At 44.8% G+C, this 16,568-nt stretch overlaps 1 protein-coding gene across 1 annotated transcript in view; it reads left to right on the top strand.

Annotated features, from left to right (window-relative positions):
- Positions 1-15,339, top strand: part of TMEM167B (transmembrane protein 167B) — a 50,692-nt gene extending 35,353 nt beyond the window's left edge. Inside the window, exons 2-3 of the mRNA XM_088445764.1 lie at positions 181-312; positions 14,406-15,339. Coding sequence (XP_088301890.1) covers positions 181-312; positions 14,406-14,488 — 215 coding nt within the window. The 3' untranslated portion in view covers positions 14,489-15,339. The remainder of the gene's footprint in view (positions 1-180; positions 313-14,405) is intronic.
- The last annotated feature ends 1,229 nt before the right edge of the window (positions 15,340-16,568 follow it).

Genomic DNA, 16,568 nt, shown 5'->3' with positions numbered 1-16,568 from the left:
AAGTCTGTTTGAGTTGACAAGATCTATACTGCTATTCATATGCTACAACTATATTTAATTTATTGAAAAGTAGAAAGCACTTTTAATGTAGTGATTTTAAGCTACATGAAGACAGTGTAACTGAAATCTACTGTATATGATTGTTTAATGTATTTTATCTGTTGTTTTTCTCTTTATTAGCATACACCCTGGATGGGCTTCTGGTCTTCTCCCTGCTTTTTGTCTGTACCTGCGCTTATTTCAGGAAAGTGCCACGTTTGCGCACTTGGCTCCTGTCTGAAAAGAAAGGAGTATGGGGAGTTTTCTATAAAGGTAACTTGAGTTATGTTTTATAATTTTACTGTTATCTTCACTCATTAAAAAAAAGGGAGTAATCTGGCTCTTAAATTTGGTATGATTTGCATTGTAATGGTTTATTATACTAGTAGAAACTTCACTGCTGTCTCACTGTAAATTGAGTGCTAGCCACTCTAAAGCTTACATTATGGAGTCGATCCAATTAGCCGCAAATGTAATGCGGGTGCGAGTCAGCGCGGCAGGAGCCACTCTTCATGGCATTCTAAATTTGCAAGAATTACCAAATTCAACCTAGTTGACCTTGAGACCTTGTTGTGCGCAAGAGCCCACATTATGTGGATACAGGTACCCCTGTTGTCTGGGCCCCAGCCTTGGAACAACTCTGTCTATATGTTTCTTGTATCTTTAAACTAATTATATATGGTCATAAGGTTACTTATTATATGTGTACAATTCATGCACCATTCAACATTTAGATTACATAACTCTGTAGGGTTTTAGTAAATTTCTCTTCCAATCTGGGGGACACTGGACCATGGCTTGCTCGAGGGGACCGTAGGAGCTGGCACTTATGAGACTATATACCTTTTAAGAGAGTAGCTAGTTGTTTTTACGTTCCCATGGAAGTTGGGCTGTTGAGACTGGGGCCGTGCTGCATCTATGTACTTTTTAGTTGTACGCTTTTACTTTCTCTCTAGTTAGGTGTGATGTTCACTTCCTGGTTTCTCCTCCCCAGGTCTCCTTTCGGAGGCCGACTGGAACCGCAGCCAGTCGAAGCTGTTACCCTTCTAGAGGGTAGCTGTGGGCGTGCTGACTGAGGATTTAGTGTTATCTGCATTCCAGCTGTGTTTGCATGGCTTTTGATAAATACCTGTATGTTTATTACACCACTGTAATCTATTTACCACTGTGTTGAATTTCTATTTGCTAGATTCCCTTATGTAAATTGTGTAATCTGCAATCCAGCTACATTCCCACTTGTTTACTGCCTTCCTTATGGCGAACAAGTTAAAGTCCACTAAGTCTAAGGGGGTTGCAATGGCCCTATTTTTTTACTTGCGTACAATGCAAACTGCTCTTCATACTTGAAGATTCTTTGAGGAACCACTTTACAAGGACACAGATTCCCTTGGAGGAGTGAGCTTCTGGATGACTTGTCTTTTCAGGATAGTTTGGATTTCTCCTCTTGTCAGGGGAATCATGACAAGATTATGTTGGACGGTCATTCTTTGGACTGCTTGGACGTGGATTCTCCAGCCGAGGCCTTTTAAGCAACTGAGACTATGCAGTACGTTTGTGAGGTGGCACAGGTGTTTTCCAGGGTCTCTGCAACAGCTCTTTGGTTGCGTAACTGGGTGGCGGACTCTGAGTTCAAGCGTTCCTATAAAGCCCTTTTATTCCTGGGCAGCATTCTCTTTGGGCCGAATTTAGACATACTTTGTTCTGTCCTTCTTCCTTTTTTTTCTTTTTTTTTAAATCCTTCCTGTTGGCAAAAAGTGGGCAAGCTTCCCGATGTAGGCCATGTCCTGGCCAGAGCTCTGCACAACTAGGTAGATCCATCTGGTCAAGTAGGCGTCCAAGACCTAAGGAGCCTGACAAACCTAGCATCTAACATGGTGGTTTCCTGTCTGTCTGGGTCAAAAGTGGGTTGTTTGCTTCATTTCTCCTTCATCCACTAGGGGACACTGGAGTCTCAGTACAGTGGGGTATAGGTGTGGGATAACCGGGAGATGGCACTTTAGTAATTTGAATAGTAGCTAGCTCCTCCCCCTCTATACCCCCCTACAAGTCAGTCTAAATTTTGTGCACTACACAGAGCTCTCTTGTTTAAATTATAGATCCTCGATCAGCATATGAGGACACAGACAGGCAGCTCCCAGCCTGTCTGCATCGCTGGAGCTGCCGAGAGACCCCACTGCAGCTGCTTGCGGTGTGCGCTGGGGTCTTCAGCTACAGAGACCACTGTCTCTTGGGGGTACCTAGACGCGCTGCGTCCGGCGCACGTCACGGTCCCCCACTAGCATGCCCGCCACCGGCAGCACTCGGCAGCGGCAAGGTTAGTAACTCCTGGCACCCTGAATAGCAGGGAGGCCAGAAATACTGTAAGGCGGGCATCATAATCGCAGCGCTGTAAACGGGCACCATAGCGGGGGGGGGGGGGGGTTGGGTTGGAGCCTAACAATGAGTTCTGCTCCTGCCTTCCAGCAACCCCAGCGTTTCCTAGAGGCTGGCGGCCATTTTAAATATAACCTGCTGCTGCAGATGCTGAGTACAGCGGAGAGGCTGTCCTGTCCCCGGATGTGAGTACACAGTGGGGTCAGGCTACTGAAGAGTCATTTAGACTGTGTGTGCACAGCCATTAATAGCACATTTACATTGTGTTTACACAGCGTGCTGGTCATTGTATCAGCGCTGGTTGGGCTGGGTAAAAGCATATCCTTCTATGCCCTTATATCTTACTAACAGTCTGTGTGTCTTTCTCCCTTCACTCTGTATGTGTGTGTGTGTGTGTGGGGCCAGTGATTTGGTAGCATAACTTCAAAAGCTGCACATATAACTTTCTCCTGCAAAAAGTGTGCAGAGAAATGACACAGGGACTGTTATCTACTTCCCTGTTGTGTGAAACATGTCTATCTTTGTTAAGAAACAAAGATTAGCAGCCACCTTTACAGTATATGAGGAATTAAATCCTTGCCTCAGCGTGGACACACAGTTAATAAGTTTCAGACACGTAAACTTTTATCCCACTATCCCTTTCCTGCAGAGTGCAGGAAATTGAGATGCCATGTCTTTTAAAAAAGACGGTGCTCCCTGTACAGGTGGGAGCAGGAGCAGTACTCGCCACTGCCATATTTTAGTGTGCTTAGGGAGTAGCTCAGGGCACATCTGTTGGCAGCCTACGGCCACACCACCCTGAACTCTTAAGATCTCATCTAATCTCGGTAGTTAAGCAGGGTCAGGCATGGTTAATACTTGGATGGGCGTCTGCCTGGGATACCAGGTGCTGTAGGCTTTATTCTCAGACAACCCGAATTCAAACGTCTAGGTACACTGTAACTTGACCCGCACTAGCCAGTTGTTGGGTCAACAAGGCTGTGGAAGCTTGGGCTACGCAGCTTGCTGAGGGCCTTTAAAACTGGTGTTCCGGTGGAGGATCTGGTTCCTTTAACGGGACAGATTGCAGAGTCTGCTTACTTATATCAGGGAGACTTCAAAAGATATTTGTAATCTTTCCTCTAGATTCTCGGCTTGACTAGCTCAGCCACCGAGACCTGTGGCTGAGACAATGGCAGGCGGATGAGGAAGTTAAAAGAGCTGTAGAAATGTTTCCCATTCACAGGGGAAGCTGTTTGGTTCAGAACAAGTGGATCTCTAAAGCCACAGGTGGTAAGTCCACCTATCTCCCATCTGCTGCTGCTCCTCCTCCTCAGACCGTCCTTTCGGATCCCAAGGAGATTCAGGGGTCGTTCCAGAGAAGCTCCCGCTATCTCCCGTGGTCCCAGAGGCTGGGGTAGAGCCACTTCATCTTCCTCCCAGCAGTTAAGCCTTCGGCATGATGCGCTCCCTTCTCTCCTGGGGACCCCAAGGTGGGGGCCCGCTTTTGCAATTTCAAGCATCAGCAGACAAACTGTTTGTTATACAAGCAGGGTAAAAGCTTCTATTCCAGCTTGGTTGTAGTTTCCAAGTCGGACGGTTCAGTGCTACCCATTCTGAACCTGAAACATCTCAACCTTATTTGCAGAACTTCAGGTTCAAGATAGTCCCTGCCATTGCAGGTCTCGAGAGGGAGGCTGGGATTGTACAGTGGTTAGTACTCTTTCGCAGCAACCTCGGTTTGCTTCCGAGTCACTGCACCATGCCTATCTCCACATTCTCATTTGGTTTCATCAGGCAGTGCGGGACTCTCAATTTCACCCTTTTGGTCTTTCATCAGCACTAAGAGTGTTCACGAAGGTCAGCGCTGTAATGATGGCCTTTCTTCGGATTCAGGGTGTCACTATCATCCCGTACTTGGACGATCTATGTCTCAACAATTATGGCAGGAGAGAGAGATCCTGAATTTCTAACAGCCTACTCAGTGTCTGCTTTTCCTAGGGATGTTTTTGGACACGGTGGAGCAGAGGGTGTTTCTTCCGCAGGAAAAAGACACCTCCATCCAACACATGCTGTGATTGATACTGCGCCATTGCAGGGTGTTAGTACACCTGTGTATTCCTCCTCTGGGGAATATGTTGGCAACCGTCGAATCCATCCAAGATGGAAGTTCCATACCCGTCCATTCCAACTGGACCTAATCTCTCAGTGGTCAGGGTTCCACCTTTTTTCTTCACCAGCGAGTTCAACTGTCACCCAAGGCTCGAACGTTTCTCCTTGGTGGCTGAATTCCTCACACTTAATGGCAGGCAAGAGGTTTGCAATGTGGGAACGGATTCTCCTCACCACAGATGCCAGTCTGAGAGTGACTCGGGGAAGACACTTTCAGGGCCGCTGGACTCGACCGGAGGCAGTACTGCCCATAAGGATAAGAGCAGTGTTATATGCTCTTCGGATGGCACAGCCCCTGTTGAAGGGCCATGCAATCAGAGCGCAGTCCGACAATGCCACGGCTGTGGCGTACATAAACAGACAAGACGGCACCAAGAGCCGGTCCGCCATGAGGGAGGTAAGGCGCATTCTTCTCTGGGCAGAGGAATTAGCGGTAGCAATATTAGCGGAAATTGGGAGGCCGACTACCTCAGTCGACAAGACATTGATCCGGGGAAATGGACAAGCCACAGGTGTTTAAACAACTGATTCAGCGTTGGGGTCTTCCTCGGGTAGATCTCATGACAACGTTGATCCATAAACTGCCTCTCTACTGCTCACGGATAAGAGATCCACAGGCGGTGACAGTGGATACTCTTACAACTCCTTGCAGGTCTCAGTGGATACTCTTACAACTCCTTACCTTTTCCCTCCACTCCCACTTCTTTCTCGTGTGCTTCAAAGAATCAAACAGAAAGGGTAAATGTACTGATGGTGGCCCCACACTGGCCCAGATGGGCGTGGTATTCCAACCTATGTCTTCTGCTAATAGACAACCTGTGGCCCTTTGCACCAGGGTCCGTTTATCTATCAGAACTTAAAGCAGATTAGTTGACTTTGTGGCTGTTGAAAGGGCTATCCTAAGAAGAAGCGGTATCCCTTCAAGGGTGATTCCTACTAGCTGAGGGCTAGAATAGGAAGTTGCTTCTAAGCACTGTCAGCGTATATGGAAGGTGTATGTATCTTGGGGTGAACGCAGGAGTTCACCACCAACAGAATTTATGATAGCAAGGCTTCTTCTTCTTTTTCTACAGGCTGGTTTATCAGCGGGCCTTCGTCTGGGATCTTTGAAGGTTCAGATTTCTGCTCTGTCGTTTTTCTATCAAAGGAGACTAGCCTTATTGCCGGATGTCCAGACATTTCTACAGGGGGTTTTCAGGTTACAACCTCCGTTTGTACCTCCTACGGCCCCATGGAATTTGGATTTAGTCCTCTCCTTTCTCCAGTCTTCACTATTTTGAACCTTTACAGACTGTGGAATTTAACATTTTTAACTTGGAAAGTGGTTCTCCTTTTGGCGCTCGCCTCTGCTAGGCATGTGTCGGAGCTAGGGGCGCTTTCTTGTCGTCCACCATACCTCCATTTTTCATGAGGATAGGGCTGAGCTCCGTACGCAGTTATATATATATATATATATATATATATTTTTTTACCTAAGGTAGTGTCTGCGTTTCACATCAACCAGCCGATTGTGGTTCAGGTGTTTTAAGACGATTCTTCGGCATCCAGATCCCTAGACGTGGTTCGGGCTCTTCGGATTTCTGTTGATAGGACTGCATCCCTCCGGAAGTCGGATAGCTGTTTGTTCGATATGATATGGCGCGTCCTGGCGGGCCGGCTTCAAAAGAGTATTTCAGGATGGATTCGAATGACTATCAGACAGGCCTATTTGGCTGCATCGAATCAACCTCCTACTTTAATCACAGCGCATTCTACGCGCTCGGTGAGTTCTTCGTGGGCGCCTGCCTGCGGTGTTTCCCTAACTCGGCTTTGTCGGGCCGGCCTCTTGGTCAGGCTGGCATACTCTTGCAAAACTGTTTCCCATTTTACCATGGTTGCGGCATCTGCTTCACAGTATGGCCGTGCTGTTTTGCAGGGTTCTCAGCGCTGTCCCGCCCAGGATGGATGTGAGCTCTGGGACGTCCCCACTATACTGAGACTTCATGGTCCCCTAGTGGATGAAGGAGAAAACAGGATTTTGGTACTTACTGATAAATCCCTTTCTCCGATTCCACAGGGTACACTGGACGCCCACCTAGCGCTGTTCCACCTGCATTCGTTATTGTTCTTCCAAGTTTGGACAGATGTTTTCTTCAAGGTTTCCTTGATTTGTTTGCATATATGTTTATTTGTTCAGGTATGTTCTAGCTTCTCTTCTCCTCTATGATTTATTCTCCTCTGGCACAGTTTATTTAGACTGACCTGTATGGGGCTATAGAGGGGGAGGAGCAAGCTACTATTCAAATTTATTAAAGTGCCAGCTCCCGGTTATCCCACATCTATACCCCACTGTACTGAGACTCCAGTGTTCCCTGTGGAATCGGAGAAAGGGATTTATCGGTAAGTACCAAAATCCTGTTTTCAGAGAGAGGTCCTCCACAGACCCCTGGGTTTTGGGAGTCAATCAAAGGGGGCTATATCATCGACCTGAAGGGACCCCCACCCAGAAGATTTTTTTTCTACTGCACGTCTAAGGGACTATTTGAAGCGGGTGGCCTTGGAGCAGGCCATTGCTTCACTTCTGCCAGACATCATGACTGTTATGGTTCTGGCGTACCAATGGGTTTTACTCAAACGTACTTCTAGTCCAGTAGCTGTTTTGGTAATTCAGACCCATCATCAATACCAGTCTGTGGATAGATTGGTTCCGGTTTGAATCCATAAGGTCAGTGTTATCTCCAGCATGGATGTCAACTAATTTTTGGGCTCCATAGACATCAAGGGCACATACCTCCACCTTTCCATAATGGTAAGAGCATCATGCATTCCTCAGATTCGCTCTGGCGGATATCCACTCTTAGTTGCAGACTCTGCCATTCAGGCTGGCCCCAGCTCATCGAGTTTTTGAAAAGATCATGGCGGTGATGTATCAGTCTTGCGCAAGGAGTGTGTAACGATTGTGCCCTAATTGGACGATCTCCTTATTGGCGTTGACTCGACTCTTTTGTTAAGAAGTCACCTTGACTGCACGGTTCAGTTGTTGCAGGGACATGGGTGGATCCTGATCTTCAAAAAGTTTCATCTGGTACCCCTGTCAATGCTTGCTGTTTCTCGGCTTGAGTTTCGATACCTACCTTCAGCTTGTGTTCATTCTACCGGGCATTGGTTTAGAGAGTTCTGGTCTTGGAGCATTTGCCATTCCTGTTACGCATGCAATTGCTGGAATAGCTGGACGTTCAAGGCCATTCAGTACGACATGTTCCACTCTTGAGACTTTCAGTGGGAGATTCTGAGGGTTTGTCGGGGTCTAATCATAAAAACAAAAATTAAACATATCTATGCGGAATGAGCCTATTAAGGCAGCCCGGATTAAACAAAGGATCACAATTCCTTCTAGCCGTAAGTCACTAATTCAATAGGAAGTGCTACAGTCAGGTGCATAAATATTGGGACATTGAAAATTTTCATATTTTGGCCTCTATTCACCACCACAATGGCTTTGAAATGAAACAAACAAGATGTGCTTTAACTGCAGACTTTTAATTCGAGGGTAATTACATCCAAATCAGGTGAACGGTGTAGGAATTACAACGGTTTCTATATGTGCCTCCCACTTTTTAATGGGACAAAAGTAATGGGACAAACTAAACAATCCTAAATCTAACTTTTTTAATACTTTGTTGCAAATCCTTTGCAGGCAATTACAGCCTGAAGTCTGGAACGCATAGACATCACCAGATGCTGGGTTTCATCCCTGGTGATGCTCTGCCAAGCCTCTACTGCAAATGTCTTCAGTTCCTGCTTGTTCTTGGGGCAAATTCCCTTCAGTTTTGTCTTCATCAAGTGAAATGCATGCTCAATCGGATTCAGGTCAGAGGATTGACTTGGCCGTTGCATAACATTCCACTTTTTAGCCTTAAAAAACTGTTTGGTTGCTTTTGCAGTATGCTTCGGGTCATTGTCCATCTGCACTGTGAAGCGCCGTCCAATGAATTCTGAAGCATTTGACTGAATATGAGCATATAATATTGCCCGAAACACTTCAGAATTCATTCTGCTGCTTTTGTCAGCAGTCACATCATCAAAAAAATACAAGGGAACCAGTTCCATTGGCAGCCATACATGCCCACGCCATGACACTACCACCGCCATGCTTCACTGATGAGGTGGTATGTTTTGGATCATGAGCAGTTCCTTTCCTTCTCCATACTCTTCTCTTCCCATCACTCTGGTACAAGTTGATCTTTGTCTCCTCTGTCCATAGGATGTTGTTCCAGAACTGTAATGGCTTTTTTAGATGTTGTTTGGCAAACTCTAATCTGGTCTTCCTGTTTTTGTGGCTCACCAATGGTTTACATCTTGTGGTGAACCCTCTATATTCACTCTTGTAAAGTCTTCTCTTGGTTGTTGACTTTGACACATATACACCTACGTCCTGGAGAGTGTTCTTGATTTGGCCAACTGTTGTGAAGGGGTTTTTCTTCACCAGGGAAATAATTCTTCTGTCATCCACCACAGTTGTATTCTGTGGTCTTCCGGGTCTTTTGGTGTTGCTGAGCTCTCCGGTGCGTTGTTTCTTTTTTAAGAATGTTCCAAACAGTTGATTTGGCCACACCTAATGTTTTTGTTATCTCTCTGATGGGTTTGTTTTTGATTTTTCAGCCTAATGATGGCTTGCTTCACTTGGATCTCATATTGAGAGTCGACAGCAACTGATTCCAAATGCAAATGTCACACCTAGAATCAACTCCAGACCTTTTACCTGCTTAATTGATAATGAAATAACGAGGGAATAGCCCACACCTGTCCATGAAATAGCTTTTGAGTTGATAGTCCCATTACTTTTGGCCCCTTAAAAAGTGGGAGGCACATATAGAAACCGTTGTAATTCCTACACCGTTCACCTGATTTGGATGTAATTACCCTAAAATTAAATCTGAAAGTCTGCAGTTAAAGCACATCTTGTTTGTTTCATTTCAAAGCCATTGTGGTGGTGAGTAGAGGCCAAAATATGAAAATTCTGTCAATGTCCCAATATTTATGCACCTGACTGTATACATCAGTATTCCCCATTCTATAGATATGTAAAACACACGCAAACAAAAACAGGCTGTATACTAAGTTTGATGTGGGAGACGTCTGACCCTTTCACACCAGGGTCACCTACTTGTTGCTCATCCCTAGTACCTGCATCTTGTGCCTAGAATAAGGAGGGCCTCCAATTTGTCACTCTTTGGGGCATTCCCAGCACTTACGGATGTGCTGGGCTTCCCCCAAGCTCTCCCTTCACAGTGAATAGATGCCATGCGCACGGCATCTATTCACCTGGCGGTGATCGCTCACCGCAACTTTTCCCATCTGCATAACACTGCGGCTTGCAGATGGGGAAGGCTCAGGACAGGCTGTTTTAGCGGGGTGCCGCTAAAAGGGCAGGGCTTATTTTGCCCTTTTAAAATCTGGACAGAGCACGGTGCCCTGCTAAAACAGCCTGGTGGGAACACTACATCAGTGTTTTTGAAACTCCATGCCATCTACCTTGTGCTGCCTAGGGCTCAGTTGATTTTTGTGGGCTGCCCTGTTTGGGTTCTATCAGACAATGCCACGACGGTGGCATATGTGGGCACCCAGAAGGCCAGGGCAATGGTGGCAGCTGCTTGTATATTGTCTTGGAAGGAGGTGTTTATGCCGGCAAGATCAGCAGTCTTACCAGGGGGTAGAAAATTGGGATGCAGCCTCTCAGCTGGAATGCAATCCTGCCAGAGAAGGTCTATGCACCCAGTTGATTCAGTGGTGGGTCTGCCGAAGGTGGACCTCATGACCTCTCTCCACGACTGTAATGTCTTTCAGTTTTGTGTATTGTCTAGAGATCCAATCGCTTTTGCAGTGGATGCCATGACTATTCTGTGAGTGTTTTCCCCTGTTGCCAGTGTTGACTGAAGTTGTCAAGTGAATCCAGTCTCAGGATGCCAGTGGCTCCAGATTGGTCCTGGTACACTGATGTTTTTAAAATGGCTGTGGGTACAGGTTGGCACCTTCCCTTGTGTCCACATTTGTTGCGTCAAGGTCCATTTGTACACCAGATCTTCCTTGGCTTGATTTAATGACGTTGCTATTGATGCCAATTACTTGAACGCTAAAGGATTTTCTTCCAGATTCATACAGGCAATGTTGCGAGCAGGAAACCTGCTTATGCTAGATATTACCACATAGTGTGGAGGATTTATATTCTGTGGTCTGAAAGGAAAGGGTTCCATACATTATCCCCTTTCCAGATTCCTTGCTCTCCTTCAGGATGGTTTGAAGCGGGTCTGCGCCCGAGTTCGCTGAATGTTCAGGTTTCTGCACTGTCTCTGTACTTTTAATGCAGGTTGGCTCTGCTGTCACAGGTTCATATTTTTTTTTTTTTACTGGGCATTTTGCTGGTTCAGTAGCCTTTTTGTTCATCCAGTGTCTCCATGGGATTTGAATCTGGTCCTTCCGTTCATCCAGTGGCTCCATGGGATTTGAATCTGGTCCTTTCAGCTCTTCAAAAGGCTCCATTTGAGCCTTTGGAATCAGTTGAGCTCAAGCTTTTAACTGAAAAGCTTGTTTTTCTTCTTCAGGGTCCACAGGATCTACCTCGGGGTATGTAGTTGGAGAGATCCATTGTATCAAACAGCTTTAAAGCTCCCAGCATGCACTGGTCCTACCTCGCCCCCAGCCACATGCATTCAGTTTTTTTGTTTTGTATCCAGACGCACTGTTTTAACAGCGGGACTGCCTTCCCGGGCTTCTCTTTTATGATTTACCTTCGTTTTTTGAGCTTCTGAGTTTAGCGGTACTAAGCACCGAATAGGACGCAGGTACTGCGAATCCTTCCACCTTGCCAATGCCGAAACGCCAGTAACTCTATATGCCCTATGGAGGCTTAGCTAGCGGCATCGCCGGGGGCCAGACTGTGATCGGATTCACAGAGATGGCAGATAAGCGATTCCTCGTGGCGGGGAATTGTGTGCGACACAGTGTAGGAGACGCATTGGAGGTGGCTGCGGGAGAAGGCCTCGTGTAACCTCTCCTCACTAAGGCGACCGGGGCAATATCATCTGTCGCCAGGGATGGGTAGTAGACGCGCTAGAGTTAGTGTCTACTACTGTGAGGCCAGTGTACCCGTGCCGTCAAAATCGCAGCTTAGGGCAGACAGGCGCTCCCCCCGCCACTCCTTCCCCAACCCAGACGCAACTTCCCACATCTAGGTTGCTACTTCTGACCACCTCGTGGGTGAGACGCTCACAGTTCGCATTTGTATGCACTGCTGAAAGCTGGTGGTCTGTGGTTTGTTCGGTCTCCTTGTATACCTCTCCTCTGGGTCTGGTGTATAGTGCTCTATATCCTGCCAATGCCCCTGCGGGGCCAGTCAGTTGATACATAGAATTGCTAATGCAAATGGACTCTATTTATGCATTGTATGTGACTTTAATGCTAGCTGCTATATTTATACTGTCTCTTTTATTTTCCAAACTGTCAGTTATATCTATCACTGTGTTTCTCCTCATCTCTCACATTGCATTTTTACTGTATACCTTTACCTTCAGACATGGCAAATGTGTGACCGGTATTAGGTGAGAAGGATGAGACTCCTGTGCTGAAGTCATATAGATCCTGTTTGGCAGGCCTGTCTGAACAGGATTTTGTGCAAGATGAGTTGTATAGTGCCTGTTGTAAACAGCCACCTTTTCTATCTTGTACACCTGCACCAACACAAGAACCATCCTGGGTGGCTTCTTAGTCTCAGGTTTTGTTGCATTTGGTGGACAGGGCCGCAGCGTCACGTGCTCCTGCCACGATACTACCCACAGCAGTTGCATCCTTCTATGTATATGTCCCCTATGAATACCTGTTGGTTTAATTCTTCTGCTCACTCTAGTCGGAGTATGCTGCCGTCTATAGCCCCTCAGCAGGTGGTACAGAAAAGGGCAAATAGACCAGTGGCAGTAAAGCAGGGGCATGAGAGGTTCTCTCAGACGTTGCCTCATGATTCTGACTCAACCTCCTCATCACACTCTGATACTCAGAGTTCTGGGTCTTGCTCAGTGGAAGAAGACCATCAATCCTCTGTGGATGTCCTCTCATGCTGGGAGCTTTAAAGCTGTAAGCTGTTTGGTGCAGTGGATCACTCCAACTACATACCCTAAGGTAGATCTTGTGGACCCTTTGGACCTCAAAGAAAAAGTTAACTGAGGTATGTTATACCAGAACTCTAATTTTTCCTGATGGGCATTGTGTCAGCCCCGTATGTTTCAGAAATTAAGGCATTAGCTTAAAAGTCACCTTTCCTCATCATTGCATGAGGATCAGGCGGTCTTGCATACAATTCCGTCGTTTCAGCTAGAAGTTGTCGTCTTTTCACATTAACAAGATTGTTTTTCCTGTTTTCCATCCTCCTTATGCTTCCCGGGATCCGGAAGGTTTGGCTGTTTTGAATGTGGCCTGAGCCTTTCATCTGTATTCCACAAGCTTTACTCCAGCATGGAGAGCCCAGCTCCAGTGCAGGTGTCAGCGCACTGTACCAGGGCGGTGAGTTCTTATTGGGCAGGGCGGCACAGAGCTTCTGTGGAACAATTGTGTCGTGCAGCCATCTTGTCGTCTGTCAACATTTCACCAAATTTTACCGGTTTACACATCCAAGGATATGCATTTCAGATTGAAGTTTGTGTTCAGGATTTTTTGAGCATAACCTCCACTAGGGGGCAGCTTTTGAATGTCCCATGGTCCAGTGTCTCCCTGATTGAAAGAAGGAAAATACGGGATTGTTGTACTTAATGTTAAATACTTTTCTCCGATTCCATCTGGCAGACACTGCAATCCCACTCTTTCACTTTTTTTTTTTTGTTTGTTTGTTGGTCCCTGCTGGTTTGCAAGTTACTCTAGGGGCCGTATTAAATTAGCGAGAAAATTGCAGCTTTTTACTCCATTGACGAAAACGGCTGTTTTTCGACAAAAAAATTGGTAAATTTTCGCAAGCAAAAAGGCAAACAGGCGAAAATGGAGAGAAAAACCTGGAGAAAGTTTTCCCCAGACCAGGAGAAGAGAAACTGCAAAATCCCTGTTTTTGGCTAAAAACGTGGATATTTCTTTCAGAACCCTTTGTACAAAAAAAAAAAATCAAGTAATTGAAAATGATAGAAAGCAATGTTTTTTTTTCCAGGAAATTACTGTCCCACGTAATTTGGGGGTACGTTAAAATGGGTGCATGTATATTTTTGTGTCCTAAATATGCAAGTTTAAAAACTGTCAAACACCTGCTGCGACCACGTGCAATATTTAAAACACTTGACTCATCCATACCACCCCCCGAAAAATCAGACCCAGTACGTTAAAACCATTTTTGGATTTTGCATTTTTTGTTTTTCTCCAGGTCTAGGATGGAGAGAACTTTTCTCCAGTTTTTTTTTCTCTCCATTTTCACCTGTTTGCTGTTTTCGCTGTTTTTTTGGGCTGAAAATTGCCGTTTTCTCCAATGGCGAAAAAGACTTTAGTTTTCGCCGCTAATTGAATAAGGACCTATTTTGTTTACCCTTGGTTAGGGATACTCTTGAAGTACTGATGACCATGGGTTGTAAAGGGGAGGAATTTTTTTTTAAAGGTATCTAGTGAGTGCCAGCTCTTACAGTCCCTTGAGCAACCCACGGTTCAGTTTCCCCAGATGGACTCAGAGAAAAGGATTTAACAGTAAGTTCAAAAATCCTATTTTTGCATTGTAATTCATAATTTGCTTTTTTGTCAAGCGCTAGAAACTGAATGTTTTGCTATAAAGAAAATATAGTGCATTTATTTACTTGACAGATGAATTTAATATTTTAATGTGACCCATATCTCTCTTCTAGCTGCAGTGATTGGCTCTCGTCTGCACTTGTCAGTCGCTTTGTCCTGTTGTGCTATGGCCTTCTATGTCTTGTTAATAAAGTGAAATGGCATTCCTGGCAACTCTTATTCTCTGTGTCACATTCCTGATGAACCTGGGACCAGAAGCAAATAACACAGGGAAAATTGTGAACTGGAAACTTTATGATGGTGATAAAAGTACTCTGTGATGGGAAAAGATCATTCAAGCATGCAACAACTTCATGCTCTGTAAAATATGTCATAGTTAATGTTTTGCAGTTTGGTGTAATTAGCATGTATATAGATTTCTACACTTGTCAGCAATTATTTTTCTGTCAAAGCTACAGCTGAAACAATTTCCTTTTCCTCTGACTATCCCAGTTCACAATGAATATTTTGGTATGCCCCTTTATCAGTCAGCAGTGGATGATACTGTAATAGCCAATGCAGTGTAGGACACTGGAGAAAAGGGTTGAAAGTGCAGGAAACCAGAGGCACAAAGGAGCAGTAAGTTCCATATATTTTTAAGGTGATGCCAATGCACATTTATAGAAAAAAGAAAACATTTTGAGGTGGAAAGACAATTTGCTGATTTGCTTGGTGAAGTACAGTACTGGAATTGACAATGCCTAAATATATTTAAAAAATTTTGGGCACCTTTGTAGATTCTGTAAACTCTTTACATGTCCTTGGCAGCAGAAGACGTAGAAACTACACAAATGCATTTACAACAGCAAAATGCACATGCGTTTAATGTTAAAGCATATGTAAAACATTATATGTTATATTTTAATATTATATTAATGATTTAATGTACAGATTCACGTTAAATAATTTACACTTTGTATGCAAAAAGTGCATAATTGGTTGTCATGTTTTTAAACTTTTTTCCAGTTAACTCAACTGTTAAAATTATAAATAAAGTGGGAGGCAGTCTTTGTTATTGTTGAAGTGCCTTTATTACTCATTGTTGACACTGTTTGAGATGGGATCATGATATTGCCACTTTGGTTTTTTGCATGTGTTTTATGCTGGGTACACACGGGATGATCTGTTCGATGAACGATCTCCCTTGAAATTCCTGGTGTGCTGGATGAAAGATATTATTCATCCACACACCAAAGATTTCACCATCGATTAACGACCAACTATCGTTCTCCCATATGGCAAATGCACGATGTCGTCCAGATTGGCCTGCATGCATGCCTGTTTCTGGTGGAACTAAATAAGGTTCTTGGATACAGAAGGTTAATTAGGTCACATAAACCAGTGTCTTGAAAAAAGATATAATTTATTACAACAAATAACAAGATATAAAAGAATAATAGTTACTTAGCTTCAGAATCTAAATGATTACACGATCCAGGAGCCTCGTCTTTCAGAATAGAGCTGGAACGAACAATTTCCTGGCCACCAGCTGCAGTCTGGTCCAGGCTAAGGGCAGGCCACTGGAATCTCCTTTGTCTCTTGTTTATATGATATCCTACTTGTCATACCCATCTAACTCTACTAATATGGGCATAAACCCTACATCAAACTACTTTATTGGTTAACTATTGATAAGGACTTTCTAAAACTTAACGCATGCGTACATCGCAAAAGGCAATGCCTAAAGGTTTATGGCTTGTCTGCTCTCCACATTCCTATACTACTTCATGCCTGATACACACATAAGAACCATGAATAGAAATGGCTGTCAGTAGCCATTTTGCTATCCCAATACAATGCCCGATGGACGATATCGTTATCGGCCAGCGGGAGCGCAAATCGTTTGTCGTTCATTGCACATACACTTAACGATATTTATCGTTAAACGGTATCGTTGTAGCTCATATCGTAACGATATATAGTTCCGTGTGTATGCACCTTAACCTTCTCTCCCCTCCTATTGCTGAAATGATAAATATATGTATAAAATGTTATCTACAGAAATGCATACATTAGATGTCCATAAAAAGCACAAGATTGAAATCCTACTACACCTGGACACACACCGGACATAGATTTCCAAATCTAGGCAAATGTTGAATGTGCACTGTTTAAACAGATATTGGCCCTCATTCAGAGCCGCTCGTTAGCGGCAGTACGCTCGTTCCGAGCGATGTTTGCACATCTGCGCATGCGTACGCTTTTTAGTACGCATGCGCGAACCAGTCAGTGCGGCC

The sequence above is a fragment of the Taudactylus pleione genome, unplaced genomic scaffold (assembly GCF_031769625.1).
Source record: "Taudactylus pleione unplaced genomic scaffold, aTauple2 ptg000387l, whole genome shotgun sequence".
Classification (NCBI taxonomy): domain Eukaryota; kingdom Metazoa; phylum Chordata; class Amphibia; order Anura; family Myobatrachidae; genus Taudactylus; species Taudactylus pleione.
This window is presented reverse-complemented; position numbering and strand designations above follow the sequence as displayed.